Source organism: Lytechinus pictus, chromosome 15 (assembly GCF_037042905.1).
Source record: "Lytechinus pictus isolate F3 Inbred chromosome 15, Lp3.0, whole genome shotgun sequence".
NCBI lineage: Eukaryota > Metazoa > Echinodermata > Echinoidea > Temnopleuroida > Toxopneustidae > Lytechinus > Lytechinus pictus.
Genome location: NC_087259.1, coordinates 28,625,759 through 28,646,177, shown reverse-complemented (window position 1 = coordinate 28,646,177; position 20,419 = coordinate 28,625,759). Strand labels below are relative to the sequence as shown.

The following is a 20,419-nucleotide window of genomic DNA, read 5'->3' as shown; positions in this document are numbered from 1 at the left end:
TTAGCCGCATAATTGGGTTTTATTGGGTTTATGAAAAGGGTATAATATTCCATGCACCAAGGTAGAAGGCAGAAGGTCCAAAATAATTTTTTTGTATGACTCAGTTGAGATTGAACCTATAACCTCCCATTCACGAGGTAGGCACTATACTACTGAGCCACCATAAGTGGAGATAAAGCATTCTTTTATTTAAGAGGTGAAGATAGAATGGGAGTTGAACCCAAATTTCTCTCTCTCCCTCTCCCTCTCTCTTTCCCCATATTCATTTGATATATGCCTACACGTAAAAGGGAATATATATAACATATATAATGGTGAATATATTAGAGGATGCATTATGAGCACACATTATTCGCTAGCTAGGCAGTCATAATTGAATTCCTAGACAACAGTCTGTATCTTCAGGCTATAAGGCCCTAGCCTTCTACTGTGTATACAACACTTTGAATATGTGCATTTTTTATGACTGCTTTACTTGTACATAATCCATTCAGTTTTCACATCTTTGTGCATTTTAATCTGAATGCTTACATTTTTAAAAATTCATTAATATGAAGAATCTGTTTTAAAATGACAAGCTGTGTGATTCATGTTATATATTCATAAATTTTTAACTCGAACATATTTGTTCAGAAAACAAGACCTTTTAAAAACTGTTTCATGTTTGAACCTACATAAAAATCATTCTTATTTTACCATTACTACTTTTTACATTATTGAAAAAAATTGCTTATCCAAGGCATAGCACTTGAGTATGAAGTCAAATTGAAATCATTTGCAAATCATAATGCCATCGACAATGAAGAAATTGGTTTGAAGAAGGTACTGCAGTTGAGTGAATCACACCGTATTGTGCAGAATTATTGATTTTTTTACATTTTTTAGATGAGCTTACAATTCAGTGTTTAACATGAAAAAGTACAATATTCATGCACTCTATAAAGAATACATTGTATTAAAAGTGATTGCTCCATCTTTAAGGAGTGATTTGAGAGTCACTCGGGAATCTGGAGTGAAAATGAGCATTTTCAATCATTTTGAATACCATATTAGTTTTGAATGGCCTAAAACTCCACACAAAATTCTTCAAGTCAGTCCCAGAAATTTAAAAATACTCTCCAATAATACAATTTAATACTGCAAATCTACTCTATCTTGTTTAAAGGTCAAGTCCACCCCAGAAAAATGTTGAATTGAATAAATGGAGAAAAATCAGACTAGCATAACACTGAAACTTTCATCAAAATCGGCTGTAAAATAAGAACGTTATGACGTCTTAAAGTTTCACTTATTTTTCAAAAAACAGTAACATATGCAAATGAGACAATCGATGATGTCCTTCACTCACTTTTTTTGTTTTTTATTGTCTGAATTATACAATATTTCATTTTTTTACATATTTGACAATAAGGACCAAATTGACTCAACCATATAGTATTAAACAATGCTAATTCCACATGTTCAGGGAGGAATTAATCATTGTTTCAATTGACAAATTTGAGGGGAAAAAATAGAATATATATTTCATATAATAAATTACAAAAGAAATAGTGAGTGGATAACATCATAAGTCTCCTCATTTGCATACCGACCAGGATGTGCATACAACTGTTTTGTGAAATTATTAAGCAAAACTTTAAAATGTCATAACTTTCTTATTTTACATACAATTTTGATGAAATTTTCAGTGTTACATGTATGCTTGATGGATTTTTCTCTTTTTATTCAAATCAACTATTTGTTGGGGTGGACTTATCCTTTAAAATTTACTTGAATATTCTCACATTATTAGAGGGCGAGTGGCCTCTCTGTAATAAGGAAAAAATATAACTCAAGCATCAACAAATGAATTGATGATGATAGTACAAATGCTCAAAGCAAAACTAATTATTTTCTCCCAACTGACAGGAAATCAATCCCTACATGAATTTAAAATTCATCTGATTTGAGAACAATACCTAAGGCCTTTATGAAGCTTCATGATTCAATTCTCAATCCAACCTATGACATTAAAGGGATGTTTCACTCATGAGTAAAGGTGTTACTATATATTACAAAGCTCTTGATGAGATTTACAGATTAACCCTACTCTGATGACATGATTAAAAACTGTTTTCTTTGGGTTTTGGTTTGACGTTCATTCCAATTAAACAATTCTGCCTAAAGGTGTTGGTCCATTTGGCAATTAAATGGTAAAGTACTTCAATCATAAAAATACAATAATTATATTGTTATACAGAGAGAACCACATTGAATGCAAACATGATAAATTTTAGGTAGAATGCATTTAGAGTTCAGAAACCCCTCAAAAAAAAAAAAAAAAAAAAAGTAATAAAATAAATGAAATTTTAAAAAATGAATAAAATAGACAAATAACTAAATAAAACGTAAAAGATAAAAATAAGAAATAAATAAAATATCTTGTTTCATCTTTAATAAGTCTATGTCAAACCTTGTATTAAATTTCATTGCATATAGGCCTACATTTCACTCAAACTGATCCCAAACTACTACATGTACATGTAGATGTATAAAGTGCCTGTCTTACGTTTCAAATGCTAAGCATAAACTACAATCAGTATAGGCACATCTTCAGCATTCCATACACATACCTTATTCATTGATTAAGGGCAATTATTAATTAATAAAAAAACAATATGAATGACATTCATTTAAATTATTAATATTTCAATCATAGATGCAAAATATTTTTTCTTTGGCCTGTTACATAAAAAATACCATAAATTGCTAAATTATTTAAAGCAATAACTGTATTAAAGTCTACGTCAAACCTTGTACAAAATTGACCTTATCTCTTATCTTGAAATAAAGCCCCCCCCCCCCCCCCCCCATAGTAAAATATGAAATACATACCTTCCATTTGAGAGACAAGATACACTTTTGAGAGACAAGATACACTTCTTCACTGGTCTATGGATAATAATACTGCAACATTCGTATTAAAACAAGATGTACCAACAGCATGCAGCAGAGCATATGAAAATTTCCTCTTCTTCAAAGAGAAAATGTCCCCTTTGGAAGACACGACTCATTACCTCCAAATAGGCTGTGAATGTGGTTTGATTTGTAGAGGGAGCTAGCAAGGCTTGATTGAATTTCATATTCATGAATGTTACTGAGGTGATTGGGTGGCATGCACTCTCATCACACTCACACACCTTCGTCTAGAAGCTCTCAAACTAACAGGGACATCGGTGAATCAATTCAGGGTATTGCAGAAATAGTACAATATGTTTCTCTGTTTCAGGAAAGGCAGGGGCTCGTAAAATGTATCCAAACATTGATATGATTCTGAATACATCCCCCCAAAAAAAAAATTAATAAATAATATTAATCAGCAGGCAGAAATTGAAGAAATGTAATTTATCTATAATAATTTGCATAAAATAGGAGGATTTTAATTTTCCCTTTTATTGCCAAAACTGTAACTTTTGATGATTTAACTGATAGCTTCATTAATATCAAATCTGCAAACATGGATAGAGTTGATAATATTTGATAAATATCAAATTAATAATAAAGGTGCTATGTCATCAACCCTTATATCTATATTTTGCCAACTGTTTTATGAAATCAAGCAAACTTTTAAATATCACAACTTTCTTTCAATTTCACATCCAAATTTTATTTAAGTATTTAATATTTTAACTCTTGATTTGTTGATTTCATGTTTATCCAAATCAATTTGCTGATGGGTTGGCACTGACCTTTAACAAGAGCAATGTGTATCATTATGTACCTCAAATCTTATTAACAAATTTTCAAGAAAATACTTGTAAACGTGTCTGCTTCTCTACACTAAACAATGGTGACTTTAGAAATATCCCTCTTTCGTAAACTAATCAATCTATTTCTGATCACCAGGCTTTAAAAATAGCTATTCTCGAGTGATGGGATTATAATGAGTCATTACAAAGACATTGTACCCCACAAATTCCCCCAACAAGTGTTTATACTTTCTCCACAAATATCATTAGGTATACCTCATACTACACAGAAGTTAATATTGACTACTTGATTTTAAAATTCCTAGCATTAGCCCCAAAGGGATGGAAAGGGCCCTGAATGAGATAGGTTCAAAATCAATAATAACTTTCTAATATCTGCTGTTGATTCATATCACAACTTGTGATATGAATATTTGATGGGAAGGAGGGGGTGGGTGATCTTTGGTTTGCCTGACATTGCAATTTTATTCATATTCATCCCTTTTAGTTCTCTATGCCAAGTGACACATTGATCAAGTATGAATCAACCTTGCAGTCTGAACACAACAATAGTGAACATGTAGAAATTACTCAGAACCCTGTGGTTACCTTTAATACTCTGTAGGGTTGCACAGCTAGTGCACACTGCACACGATCCTGGAAAAGTAGTACATGGCTGGAACGTTTTCATTCTCAAGGGAGCTCTGCTTTATAAGATGTATGCATCTACTGTCAAACTTAATGTTCAACAAGAGAAATAGACTATATTCCCTTCAAGGTTGGTGGCTCAAGGATATGCAATCCAACATTTGCTTTGAATTATTCAATTTTCTTCTCAGTGTACAGTCACTGTACATGTTGGCAATGGGATGTCAAGTACAAGGTTATGAGAGTTGCAGAATCATAAATATAAAATTGTGGTTAATTGATAAATTGTAAACCCATGTTTCTATTCTGCATTACTGCTGCGATCTTCAATAGGCTTTTAAAAAATGAACTGAATTGATTGAATTGAAATGGTAAATAGACTTCAGGTATTCTTTCCTTTCGTTTACTCATATTCATAATCATTTTTATTCCAATATACATGAATGACTGTAATAATTATGCAGAATAAACAAATGACAAATTTCCTGCACCATTATTGAATGCATAATGTATGCAGAATTTCCCATACATGTAGGCCAATACAGAAACTATACATGTACATGTACCATAGTGGGTCCAATGTGGTCTAGTGGTTCTGACTATCATCTTTTAAACAGAAGATCATGGGTTCACATCCAAGTCATTCTGCAGCAAATCTTATACAAATAATGAACGTCAGCACGTGCATGAAGGGCCAAATAATGAACGATACATGTGCAAGGAGAGCCAATGGATATGCCGCACCAAGGTCCGCAGGACCGAGTGCGGTATATCCATTTGGCGAGTCGAGCACAGAGTTCATTATTTAGGTCCTCCGGTCTATGCACAAGAATGCGTGCATTGTTTGTTTTATACAACCCCTCTCCTCCCCCATGTTACTGAGTGGCCCCGAATGCTATATTTGATCTAAATTCTAGATAATTCTTGATAATTCCAGACCTCGCACTATCCTGCACTCTGACTTCAGAGTGCAGGATAGTACTTTTGGTATGACGTCAGAGTGCAGGATGCAATAGTGCAATTCGCTGAATATCATGTGATCCAATTTGGACCAATCAGATTACAGAACATTCTTGGGAGTTGTATAAATTTTACTACCACATTGTATTGCACTCAACCCAGGTGAGGTGAATCATGGGTACCCAGCAGGAATAATTCTTTGAATTGAAGCGCTCTTCTTCATATGATCACAGAATAGTTGGCACATCCATGATAGAACATGAAAGACTTGATTCTTTGCAGAAATGACCTATTCATGAACTTGAGAAAGTACTCTCTCTATCACTCTCATCTCTCCTCTTCCCCTTCCTCGTTATTTATCTATGACTCCATTCATGCAAGCAATGTGTTACTACATGTACTAACATACACTGAAGTGCTGCAGTTACAACATAAAACTGACTCCAAATCGACATATGGAATGTCACTGAAAATAACGTAATAGTCTTGATCGATCGGGCTCCATAACACAAATGTTAGCGATTGATCTTACACTAGATTTATACGATTGATTGTACATTGTAATCAATGCAATCAATTGTAAAGATATTCTTCTACGATGATTGCTAAGCTTTGTATTGCGGGCCCCTGGTATCGGTTTCGTTGGTGTGACTGCCACATTAGTCCGCTTCATGAATGGGAAGCTGATTGCAAAGATCTCAAAATGAGTAACCTAGCATTGATGACAAACAAACAAAACTGACATTTTCACAGCTGTTACCCTCCCCATGTCAGATGAAAAGTTCTCACCATCAGCCTTTTCATATTCACTACTCAAAAGCTTATATGACATTCAGCTTTAATATGGAACAAATCTGGATCAAGTACCAAGAACCATTAACAATTTCCTACTCCAACAATCAAAACCACCTCAAGCCAAGGTCCCTCGGAGAGGACGTTAGGCTGTCAGTCCTCCAAATGTGTACTTCAAAGGACTAACACTTTCATTGTGTTTAAAGTCTGCCTTACAACTGTTCAAACTTTTGAAATTGATTTCCACCTGCAAAGTTATCCCACCGACAGCTCCCAAACAGTCACAAACTGACGGAAATTAAATACCGAACAGAACAAATCAGAAAAGTGTGTAACGGTACATGTACATTGTCCGCTTGTTCAATAATAAACTATAGAGCTAAATGTGCATAAATATTATTCTTAAAATATTTTGATAATACATTTTCCTTGGTAATTATTTCAAGCAATTACTCTCATGTATCTTGAAAATGTTTCAATTATACTTTTAGAGTTTATAGTACCGTTAGTTTATCATCATTAATGAGTATAACTGTATAATTAGATTTGATTTCTTGTGATTTATTTTTCTAAGTTTCTCTCACACAAGCCAGCAAGCTGATTTTACCTTTTCAATTGCTAATATTCAATTTACAGACTGGTTATAACAACTTTCCTTTTCTTCAATTGTTTTTTTAATCACCTATTACCCATCACCTATCACCCATTATAATTTCATATCAAGTGCCATTCAAACCTTACAACTCAGTCAATCAATCGAGAAGTAAAATACATCTTCTCACAGCTTTTCAAATCTCATCTCACATTTGCACTATTATTTTGATGATATCCTTATATTTTGAATTTATATTGTAATTGTTATTGTAATTTCATGATTCTTTTGTAATGTTGGTTATTTGTGAATTTCACATGTATTTTTTAATGTGTTTTGTAAGACATTTGTCAATTCAGCTTTTGGGCTGTTTTAATAATTAATCTTGAATCTTGACGCTTGAATCTTGGCAGTCAGGTAAAGTAACCACTCTCCCTATCTTGCTAGACATACAACACTCATGACGTTACTGTGTGAGCAAGCTTTAAGAATCAAATACGTTATTTCAAAATGCCTGGGAAATAATGTAAATGTCATGCATTTGAATTCCCTCAGAGAATGAAATGCGGGTTGAGATGAACATTGAAAGTTGAACGGGAGGAATGAAGATAATGCAAATATCAAGGGAGAAAGGAGAGACTGGGTTTATTTACCAAGTGTCTCATTTGATGTATACCCCCATCACACAAGGAAGGTATGATCACATTTCTCTCAGATCAGCCTTCTTTTAAAATTCCTTCCATTTTGTCATAGTTTGCATTGTGGTAAGCCCAGTACATTTTGCTTCAACACCCGTCCTTCTACACCCCCCCCCCCCCCCCCGGAACTCTTTTCTACATTATTAAAGACGTGTACATTTTTTTCCTTCAACATGTATACTGTCAACCAGGGAAACTTGAACACTACAAAAAGATGAATATGTGTACATGTATCCTCTTAAACTATTACTTGAAGACTTCCTTATAATATTCCACAAGAATAAATTATTTTCAAACATTCATTTAGGGTGGATATACACTTTTTTTCATTAGGCATGTCCAAAGTCAGTCTTGTTGATGGGACCCTTATATCCATCTCTCTCTCTGTCAGCTGGAGTCTGGAGTCCCACAGGGCACCATCATATGCCCCTCTATATTTTTCCCTCTGCACAAATGAGTTTCGACTTATCAATCATGTGTTAAATGAAAAATGAATCATCACAGAAGGATGTAATAAATTAAGAATGTTGTACTATAGCAAGATTGCATTCAATGGGGATATATGCGACGAGGAGTAATAGAGATCAGGAGCATCTCCATGATATTCAAGTCGGAAAAGATTTCTTTGAGAGGGGGCAATTGTGACATGCAAAAACGAAGAGGGGAGGTGAGGGTAAATAGAACATCACTTTGCAAGCAGATATACCCTGAATCTTACCATCAGTTCATTATCACCACAATTGATAGCTAGTAAACCTCATTTTGATTCCGAGATATACCTCATTAGAGAGAACCTTAAGTGCAAGTAACAAGACATAAATCATTCATATACTATGTAAATTGGGTTATTTCAAGTCTGGTGTTGGTGCTGGTGTTGGTGTCAGAAGCACAATTAAGTTAGATGTCCACGAGACCAAAACCTAATCTGAGTTTACATAAGTGATCCAAATCACATGATTGATAGCTCAACACCAAGCAAGACTTTCATAATATCAGTCTAATTTTTATTATGGTGTTGTGCTGATCAAAAAAAATAGTCCAACACCGACACCAAAAGGTCAACACCAAACTTGAAGTCATCCAGTGTATCATCACTCACGCAATGAGGAATTGGTTGGAATGTTCAAGAAGAAGTGAGATGCAAGCATCCTTGACATCGATAACACCAAGGGGTTGTCCTGTATCATGTTGAGATTTGAAGAATAGAAGATAGCACGTGGAACGGTCAAGGACAAACCAAGATCTTCTCTTCTTCCATCGACCAAGAGCTATAGATTAAAAGAATACAAGAATGTATTAAGAATGTACGAAGAACATAAGTTAATAAAAAGTACAATGAATGCAAAATGAATATAGTGTATTTGTATAAAGAATACAACAAAGAATGTAAAAATAGCATGTTAAACAGTCAAGGACAAACCAAAATGAATTTAAATAACACAAGATTATATCATTAAATCATAATTTTACAAAGATACGGTAAGTCTTGAGATACATAATCTGTAGGTACTCTGTACATGTAACTTAATTTCCTACTTAAATCAATCTCTTCTTGTGTTATGCATAGTTGACCATCATACACTTTGAAATGTTAAAATATAAATCTACAAAATTATTTTTGTTTGAAATTTGTGTAAAATCTAGTAAGTGTAAAAAAACACTTGTGTAATTCAATGGGTGAAAACACTATCTGTGGATGCATTATTCTTTGCATAATCTAAAAGGTGTTAAAATTGAAAAATGAGAAAGAATTCCGTGACATTATAAACTTCTTTGTTTCACTTATAATTCAGTATCATTGTTTTACAACAAGCATCTAACTGAGCCATCAAGTATAACCTCATAAGTTGCAAGGATCTTTTACAAAAAATGGATTATCATACACAATGCAAAAACAAATTTTAAACACCAATGCAGCCATCAAATGAACTGATTATATCCAAAGAATTGTTTTCAGAGCTATAATGAACAATGATGGCATTGAGTATGTATCGCTCACTTGATGTAAAAACATCTATTTCCTCATATACTTCCCATTGTCTTTCCAGAAACAGAAACAGAAACTTATTAACACATATCCACTTCAGACATACTCTTACATGCCTTATACAGTCCCGTACTTGTGATCTTATTTTTCTTAAGTGTAAGAAGTTCTAATACTTATTCAAATGAAGGACTGACGTAATTTTTAAATCGTTTTTTTCATTATAAACTTAGGTTTTTATGTAAATTTATCATTGAAATCGCTTTGTTCTGATATCTCTTAATTATCTTGCATCAGTTTATTTCATTAAGAACAGGTGAATTTTTAAAAGGTCTTGTCGATGCTGTGTGTGTGTGTGTGTGTGTGTGTGTGAGTGAACATTTAAAATCCTCAATAAATGTACATGTATCAGAATACTAGTTATGAACGTATCATTGTTTGGGGGTTCAAATTTAATTAAAATGTGACCTGCCTTCACTAGTTTGGTTGCAAAAACAAATTAATGTACTGTACATTTATAATAAATAATGCTGGCTCCAGATCGACTGATAGTAGTTCACTGAAAAAAAGTTACTGCTTTGATCGGGCTAGATTCAGTTCTACTGGTTGTATGACTGTGGAGTCTACATACCTCCTCCTGGTCTATGCTGGAGGTATCCTGCTCTAGCAGCGGTAGCTGATATGACACTCATTGTAGGGGATTGATCATTCATGGTAGTACTATCAGGTTCATGGTTGGCCTTGGCTCCAACGATACTGTGATGACTTTCACCATGGTTCTGTCAAACAATTACAAGGTCAAAGGTCAAAAGCAAGTTTAAAGACAATGCAGAAGTACACTATGAGGCTGTTCTCACTACGTTCCTAAAACTAGTTTACTGGAAACTAGTTTAGTGGAAACTAGTTTAACGCGTAGTGAGAACGGTCAAAGTGGTCTTGGAAGCGATCTTCCAAACCAGTTTGGAAAACCACCTCGCGATGTAGATTTCAAGATCGCTTTGCCTCGTTAAAGTGGTTTTAGCGTAAGTGAGGACACAACCGTTCTTCGGGAAGCGATCTTCGCACATTTTGAGCGCGCTACTCCACACGACAGGTGTAGAATGCCTATGCTGCGTTTTCTAATTTCGCGCGAAACGTGTCACCCCACTGAGAGCGTTTCCATAGCAACAAGAGCGCTTTACGTGAAGTGATTTTGAAAACCACTTTCGTGTGATCAAGTGAGAAGGCTAGCAAAGCGATCTTCCAAAGTGGTTTCCTGAATCGGTTTCCAGTAAACTAGTTTTAGAAAGCGTAATGAGAACGGCCTCTATGTTCACTGTGGAATTGAAACAAATTATTTACTGTATAGTATACAAATAATTTTACAAATAAGGTAACATTTACAAATATTGTTTGATGTGTCATTTCATAACCTAAATCACTGTTGTATCAAAAGTAACACAAAGAACTGATTGAAGATCCAGACAGAATCACTTTGACTGTACTGTTGAACGTTTTCATTTTATAACATATTACATGTACATGTCCTGCCATTCACACAAAAAAAATATTAAAGTAGCACTCACTCAATATCACATATTGCACATTTTCCTTTTTATTGAGTTAGACTTTCATTCACATACAACACAGTAACACGAGTTCAACAAGAACTAAAACTTTAGACGATTTCCCAATATCGTACAATATTGACACAAATGCATATTTTCCTGTTAATAAAACAGTAATTCGCAACTTAAAAGAGAGACCTAAAGCATGAAAATAGTTGAGTCTTACAGGAGTTTTCCTCGATGGGATAAGTACAACGTTGGCTTGTAGAAACAACATGGCTTCCTTCCTTTCATCCTACTTCTAGTATTACAGGCCAACTTTACTTTCTTATGCTCCACATGACAGCTACATGCATGAATCATTCACTCACACAGTTCAACTAATTACTGACAACGGAAGGCACCAATTAAATTGTCTCGCAATCAAAAAAATTAAAACTTGTTAACTATGTACATGTATTACACCCTCGCGGCTTAACAGTTACATGATAATGCGTATTATGTACAGTACATTATTAGAGCCCCCTCACATTTGTTGAATGAAAATATTACAGTACATGTACGTACATGTACATGTCACTCACTGCAGAATGCAGACAGACTGCTAACCGCTTCTTGCATAAAGTCAGTGTAAAATCAAAACTATAAAAATTGCATTTTTTGAAATGTAACAAGAAATATAGGCCAATGCAAATGTTCACAGGCCTACATGTACTTGTACAAGGTACGGGTGGGGATCTTTTAGGCCTACATAAATTGTGTGTGTTTGCATGAACTCTTTAATGAGGCGAAAGATATTATTCATTGCGGATAATGATGCTCGCTTTCCACATCACCTGACAAAATGTAGCTCACGAAACTTTGTGATCTCCAAATTCCTTGATGACCACCCATTGTGAGACAAACGGGAACAGTAGCAAGTAAATTCTTCAAAATCTACATTATTTCTCACTGGTAATGCACACATTGACTTGCTGAAAATGATTTCATTAAATTGTAAATATTAAAATAAACACTTGCTAATAATCAACAGGCTCTTGGGCCCTGTGAATCAATCTAATTCTAGGTGGTTTCAAACCGCCTCGATCACAAGAATCCCCGTTAAATTACGAGAACTTTTTTAGGCTGAAAAATACCCATTAATTATTCCTGCATTCACACCGCCCTGAAACATACCCTTCGGGATAAGTTCCTGAAGTTACGAGCATGCGCAGTATGGTCTGATAAGCAGCAAAGCGCAAAATTCAAAATCACTAGCCCAGCAGCAACCCATGCATGGCGCCACACCCAACGACACGCTGGGCTAAAAGTTCCCGTAATTTGCTTTCAGACCGCCAAAATACCCACGACCTTGGAAAAATCCCCGCGAAAGTTCTCGTAATTTCGCCAAGTACCTACTATTTATCGGGTATTTTCTTTCGGGGATATTACGAGTAGTTTGCTTTCACACCGCCAAAATACCTGGTATTTTCTGATCGGGTAAATTTCCTGATCAGAAAATACCTGGAACTGACAAACTTCGAGGTGGTCTGAAACCACCTTCTGTAACTAAGGTATGGATAGTAATAGTATTAAAGAATACACGTGTACAAACACACTGCTCCTTCCTAAACAAAATGTCAGGTTAGATTGATGACAAACAGTCCTGAAGGTAGCACTAAAATTGTGCCCCTCCCAAGGCCAACGCTAGGCCTTGTGCCCTATGTTTGAATTTTTAAAATCAAATTCTTCTTTTCCATTTCTTCATCATCAATGTTCTTTAGAATTTAAGTTTTTTTTTCTTTCTTTAAAAAAAAATTATTTTCAAATATACAGGTAGGCCAATCTCATCCACTAGAAAGCATGTTTTAATTGTGTTTACAAGGCAGTTTAACCACCTCCCCCCAATAAAAAATATATAAATGCACCTGGGGCAACTTCCCCCCCCCCCCCCTTACACTCTATGCCATGAATGGGAATCTCTTGAGAGTATTCTGTGTATGCTTCACACTTAGTAAACATTTTAGCTGACACACATATCTATGACATCATTGGCTTTCCATAGTTCAACTGAATTTTAAATTAAATCAATTATAATATACCCTTTATTGGGAGGTCCCTTTCCGTTGCCAGCCTAATTGCAATTTGCAACAAGTATGCACTGAGCACATAAAGCCAGGTAGGTTTTTTTGTCCTTACTAAAAAATAATAAGTTAAATTCTATTCATTCCAAATTATCTTTTGTATTCAACTCATTGGTAATTCAAACATTTATTAAAGATTCTATTTCAATAACAGGGGCTCTTTTCTACATTTCGAGGAGTACACAATTCAGCAAAGCTCCTATGAAATTTCCTGGGTCATTTCTTTAGAAGCAAGTACTGCTTATTATTTCATCATTGGGACCGAAACAAGAGTTTGTTCAACAACAGAAAGCAGTATTACATGTAAATGTACATGCTATGATACTACTACACACAATGTGCATAAAGTTCATAACACTGATATTCTTATAATACAAATAATGAAATGTCCAGTAATGGCCACACAGCCTACTTTAAATTGCAAAAAGACATTATATCGATAGACATACCACAGAGGAAGAAAAGGATTTCTTCCTACTCAAGCGTATTCTCGCTGGACACATCTGAAGTCCACTCTACAAACCAATAATAATAATCCAAGAACCTAGAATCCAAAGTGTATTATTGCTCCAGTTAACTTTGTGTACAAACTGAATGACTCCGTCAAGGAAGGGTTAGCGTGCCTGTATAGCTGCACAGACTTGTAATGAATACTGTGCATAATCCCAGATCACTACCATTTGTATGTAAGTCATATAGAAACTGAGGTTCATGGTAGTTATTATTGGCCAAGTATTTCAAAACTATCACAATCTTGGTTTCATGCCATGTGAAAGGAGGATACAGTATTGTTTGGATTTAAAGGGAAACGTCAGTCACTCTCCAAATGCACAGGCCTACTTGTATGTGTGTAGGCCTACGTTGTATGTGTACAATGTCTGATCTAATATTTCAAATGGGGAGGGGGATAATGATGAGGGCCATTCTTGGTCAAGTGTGTGACCAAAACTATGACAAATCTCGATTCCAATTAGTTACGAATCTAGAAATTTAAGAGATTTATTACTTCAAGTTATTTAGTCAGCTATCATTAGAAAATATTTTTTGCCATTTCCAATATGCAGGTTTAAGGTCAGAGGTCAAAAGAAGTGGGTCACGTGTGTGACTTCACAAAGAAGCAAGATTTTGAAAGTTTAATTTCATTTTGAGATTTACAGTAATTTCAAAATGATATTAAACTTTCAAAATCATAATTAGTTATAAATCTCTTTAAAAATAACATAACTATAGTCTCAGTCACACACATGACCAAGAATGGACCATGATGATATACTAACCTACTACTACTACATGTACTACTACTACTACTACTACAACTACTACTAGTACTTCTAATGATGATGATGATAATAATAATAACAATAATAATGATAATAATAATAATAATAATAACAATAATAACAATAAAACTAATAATAATATTGATAATAATATATATTTTTTTAGGTCAACTCATTACTTTAACATATGTACATGTAGGCCTACATACTGTACATGTGTTCATTATATAATTCATAATGGGCTGTTTTCAAATGAAATCGTGGAATCAATGTACTCATGTAAATTATTTCTATTTCCACAATACATACGAGTACATGTACATACACGTACATGGCGAAAAATGATATGGAATTATCCCAATATTGAACAAATGCTAAAGCCAATAAAATTGATATTGCATCCCACCAGGTACGTGTAGCCTACCCATTAATAACACCTGTATGAAGAGTGGCAAAGTGTTGATTGACATCTTGCAAGGATGGTTGGGCAGCAGTGGAGTAAAGTATGACCCTCTTATTACAAGAACTTCACAATGCTACTAAAATAATTCCAGCTGTACAGGTACAAGTATGTGCCATACTTGTGTAAGCAGAGGAAAATACACCACAAAGTTCACCTTGGCACACAGCAAAAAGAGAAATATTGATAAATTATTAAATTCAACATAATTATGTTAATTTACTGGGTACATGTAGGCCTACACTGTACATTGGCGTCATCATCAAACTCCAAAAAATAAACATCGTGCGTGTGCAACATAGACATCAAATCTTATAAATTTATTTTGCAGTTTCATTTAAACTATTTAAAATAAATCTTTGCATTTCAGACCAAGGGCGTATTTCACGGATGTACATGTACTTCATGAAGCAAACAGTAATTTTCACTGAAAACTGTAAGAAGCTCCTGAAATGCTTGCATGTGATTGGGTGATAGCAACTCTGTCAGTGGAAAATCACTGCTTCAAGAAAGACTCCCCAAATATAAGAAGATTAATACAGGGACAGATCGGATGAACTTTCGTTACACTTTGGATTACCTTTAATACAAACTTCCTTGGTACAAGGGTAGACATGCATCCCTTGGTACATGAAGGGAACGCAGCAAGGCAGCCTTCACTACAGAACAGGTGCATTCAACCCTGCATGCTTGAATTCATTTCAGCCGCATAGGAGGCCCCTTGCTCAGGCCCCAAACACCATGCATGCATGTACAAGGTAATCTACTATCGAAGGGGGTAAAACCTGTAATTAGCTTTGGTAAATCCTGTCAAATTCATCTATCACTAGTTTTCAATTCATCAATATCATGTACATTATATGTATATGTATGTGTATGCCCTATAACAGATGATGATGATGAACATGCACATGTATTTGACAAGATAAATTTTGTGATTTTACATACTGAGACTGTAGGCCTACATGAAAATCTATTTTGTTCTGGTATCTGATCAAAATAAATAGAGACCTGCAAGTTTTTTTTTATTTTTGATATCCTATTCCAAAGCATGGAATGAGCTGAAAATTTCAAATGGTCCAAATTATTACAGAATCAAGTCAAATCCTCGCGAATACACTTTATGAAGGCTCAAGATCATAAGATGGGAAGGAAAGGCTGATGTAGACAAAACTCATCCCTTATAAACTCATGTACTGTATATATGAAGCATTAGTAGTTATTACCCGGTACAATTAAAAAAAAGACATTACTTATCAAAATGGATCCTTTGGTGTTCAACAAAAATGCTCTCTAATTTCACTCTAAGTGCATTTAACCATTTTGCAAACCATAATACTCCTCTTGCTATCTGATAGTGTTATTTAGTGAATGTTCACAGACATGTTATAATGCACGCATTTGTCATGATCACATAAAAATGTTAGGAGTTTCTTGAAACTCATACTCTCCTTCATAAATATCAAACAGACTACACTGTTGGATTTATCTGCACAATTTAATCAATGTCTTGTTTGCAGGGTCCAAGTCTCATTCCCTAGAAAAATTTTGAATTTATTTATTTGAGAAATTAGATCTATTTAATTCTACAGGAAATGGAGATCAGACATTGATGTTCTCTCTGTCACAACTTACAGAATTTCCATCATATTTTTACACTTCAAAATTTCTCTTGATAAAGAATGGCTTTAACTTTATTATCTACAAATGTCATGTCCAATCAAATTAAAGAACTCATACAAGAGATTGTTGAAATGATGAAATAATAAAGGGAAAAAAAAGAGAAAAATCTTAAGGTAACTGAAGTTCAATTTCAGTCAATAATTTGGAAGATGATGTAGGCCTATTATGAGCAATAATATGCCTGCTGTGATTAAACAAATATTATAAAGCTTTTTTTTTTATATTTGAAAACAAATGTTTTAAAAACACATTTTAAAACATAGTTTAACAGAACATTAATGTGGCAGACCTGCCTAGACCTAATACTGTTGTACATTCCAATAGGTTTGTCAATATTGGCAAAAACAGGAAATATGCAAAATTAATTCAAACATCTGGGGAAAATAGTTCCTTTCACAGAAAGCTGTGCAAAAAGCATCATGTAAAAAAATGACAAATCTACATGTCCTCAAAGAGAGAGAGAGAAAAAAATATTGAAGTATTTGATGAAAATTAAAATAATCTCTTTCAGAGACTTAACCTGAAATTTCAAACAAAAATGAACAACATAATCATTATCCATTTAAATGGTATATCTAGATGCAATTCATGATTTTTCAAGTTTTTCTTGTACTTTTGCAGTTGTATGTACAGTACAACAGAGGAACATTTTTTAAAGTCACTCTAAGGAAAAAACAAACATACGTGTTTTAAGACAAGATTATCCATGATATATTTCACAAAAATTGATAACTTCTGTGAAAGTCAATTAAGTCAAACCAACATCACAGTAGTACCATGTAGGCTACTTACATCAAATCTATTTCATCATTTGCAATATAATTTTTACTCTTTATGCTTTCCATGGATTTTCATTAACATTTTAAGATTTCTCTCCTTCTGATCAAGAACTCTTGTGGTTTCATAGACTCTCAATTATCATCAAGACAGAAGTTAAAAACCAAGATAAATCTATTCTTGTCACAGCTTGATATTCATACCATCTCCAAAAATGATTGTACAATAATGCAGGCAACACTATTTAAGAAACTTCTTTTTCACTTTGAAAAAAGGTGATGTAGGCCTAAGTAAGAATGAACTGAAACTAGAATTCCACCTACATGTATGGTATCCTATAACTCCCTCAAATAAAACCAAAAAAAATGAATAAAAATCATCATCATCATCATCATCATTGATCATCATCACCATCATTGATGATCATATTCATAATCATATTAATCATCGTCATCCTCATCATCATCAATATCAACATCATCAATATCATCAGCAGCAGCAGTAGCACATCAAATCATCATCATCACCATCTTCATCCCTCTTCTTTTTTCATCATTAAAATAATAATCATCATCACTACATGTGCATCATCCTCTATTGTCTTCCTCTTTTCATCAATATCATCCTCATCACCATCCTCCTGACCTCATCATCACTGACATCTCTTGTGGTTGACATGATAGATTTCATGCCCAGGCCATCCTGAATGCCCACCCCCTTGCTTAAATTCTTCTTCTCTTTTTCTTTTGAACTGAAATTATGTATTTAACAATAACATGTTTTAAAAAAATAATGTGTAAGAATAGTAGGCCTAACGCAGTTGAGTTAGACCAGGCCTAACAAGTAACGTTACTCATTTAAGTTTAACTAGATTCTTCAACTTACCAAAAGAAATTGTCGGTAAAGCTGATTGTTTGATTGATCCTTTTTAAGTCTCGCCAGCTCAGACATGGAGATGTTCCGATCCAAACGACTCCTCTATCTGATCTCCCTGCCGAGACTGGCCCTGGCCCCTGGCCTTGTTCAACACCCTTTTCCCGATTGCGAGCTGTCTTTGGCGAACGTGGCAGTATTAAAACGAAGATAGCGGAATTTCTGGTAACACGAGAAAATAAGGGACAATATCAGATCTCTGTCTCAAACGTTAACCAATGTAACTGTTGTGAAACAAGATCAAGAATTCCAGTTTTTCGTTTGACTGTGGAATTCTCTGATCTCTCGAACGACAGAGAGAACCGAGACCTTACCCTAACTTGCCGAAAAAATCAGCTGTATTTTCTTTTGCCTACTTTACCGCAAGCTGGCGCTGTTCCACTCTGGCCACTCTGGCCTGCAGTGCGTTTGTGGACCCAAAGTTCGCTCGGATATGACGACCCCTTTGTATTGAAACTCACCTGGAACCATTTGAACTTCAATAAAATCAATTTCCCATTGCTTTTATGCAACATATAAGATGATAGATAGTCAGTCTATATTTTTTTTTCAAACGCAGTATCCATTTATTCTTTTAAGATCCCCTGCATCTGTCACACTGATTATTTCTTAACTTACACCTAATTCGTCCGATATTTAGATACATTGCCCTCCTTACTCCCGAGTAATAAATTCTCTACCCCCTTGCTATAATGTTGTGACATGTCTTTTCTATGGAAGTATAAAAGTGCCACCCAGATGTTTATATAATCATCTCGTCATGTATACATCTCGTCGGGGAAAAGGATAAGATGACGAGATCTTAGATCTCGTCATGTCTACGTCCCTTGGGAGAGATGATCAGATGACAAGATCTTGGATCTCGTCATGTATACATCTTATAGAAGAGATGATCAGATGGCAAGATCTTGGATCCCGTCATGTCTACCTCCTGTGGGAAAGACTCAGGTGACAAGATCTTGGATCTCGTCATGTCTACATCCTGCGGGAAAGATGATCAGATGACAAGATCTTGGATCTAGTCATGTCTACATCTTATAGAAGAGATGATCAGATGGCAAGATCTTAGATCCCGTCATGTCTACCTCCTGTGGGAAAGACTCAGATAACAAGATCTTGGATCTCGTCATGTCCACATCCTGTGCATGGGAGAGATGATCTTGTCATGTCTACATCTTTGAGATGGCAAGATCTTGGATCTTGTCATGGTTACATCTTTGGGAGAGATGATTAGATGGCAAGATCTCGGATCCAAGATTTTTCCATTCTGATCATCTCTTCTCAAAGATGTAGACATGACAAGATCCAAGATCTCGTCATTTTATCCTTTTCCCGAAGAGACGTAGACATGACGAGATGATTATATGAACATCTGGGTGGCACTTTTAATCTTCCATACTTGTCAGTTTGTTTGTTTGTTTCTCATTATTTTGACGTTGGTCTCATGTGTAAGATACAATATAATGAAGACGCCCGCGAGTAAAATCTCCATACGGTAATTCTCCTCCTACCTTGAAGTTACCTTGAAGTTACCTTGATGGTCACATCTCACTGTCTTCACGATGAGGGTGCATGTAGAGATGAGTGTGGCAGGGTTAAGGAGGCTCTTAGAGCCCATTTAAAAACCCAAATTTGATAATTGTTTCTTAAAATGCAGGAGTGTTTGGTGCCTCAACTGTGGACTGTGCTGGGGGTTTATTCCATTGATCAACAACCCTTTGACTGAAGAAGTGTTTCCTTATATCCATTCTAGATCGTTGCTTAATTGGCAAGTTTAAGAGAGTGTCCTCTTGTTCTGGCACACTCTGCTCTCTGGAAATAATAATTGTCCGGGTTTGATTTGTCCATTTGTGTCATGATTCGGTATGTTTGAATGAGGTCTTCCCTTTCTCTCCTCCTTTCCAACGTAGTAAGGTTTAATCTGGCGAGTCTGTTTTCATAGGATATAGGTCATGGATATCAGGAATCATTTTCGTAGCTCTTGCTTGGACCTTCTCCAGTATTTTTTTTCGTCCTTGGCTAGGTATGGCCGGGTTCCATATATTAATTGTCTCATTCAAATCGACCGATCGACCAAACTTGAACTGAAAACTAATTTGATAAACTACAATGAACTTAATTCCAAATAAACCCGTAGACTTCCAATATCAGAACTTTTCTGAACTGAACTAAATTAAATTGAGCTGAACTACCAAACCGAACCGAACTATATGT

The 20,419-nt window shown here is 34.9% G+C and overlaps 1 protein-coding gene across 1 annotated transcript; it reads right to left on the bottom strand.

The window, feature by feature from the left end:
* Positions 1–6,697: 6,697 nt before the first annotated feature.
* LOC129277646 (TBC1 domain family member 2B-like) lies at positions 6,698–18,545 on the bottom strand. Its single transcript, XM_054913800.2, has 3 exons — positions 18,158–18,545; positions 10,034–10,181; positions 6,698–8,686 (listed from the first exon to the last, which is right to left on the bottom strand). The coding sequence occupies exons 1-3, from the start codon at positions 18,221–18,223 to the stop codon at positions 8,514–8,516; spliced, it is 387 nt and encodes a 128-aa protein (XP_054769775.2). The 5' UTR covers positions 18,224–18,545; the 3' UTR covers positions 6,698–8,513.
* Between the last annotated feature and the right edge of the window lie 1,874 nt (positions 18,546–20,419).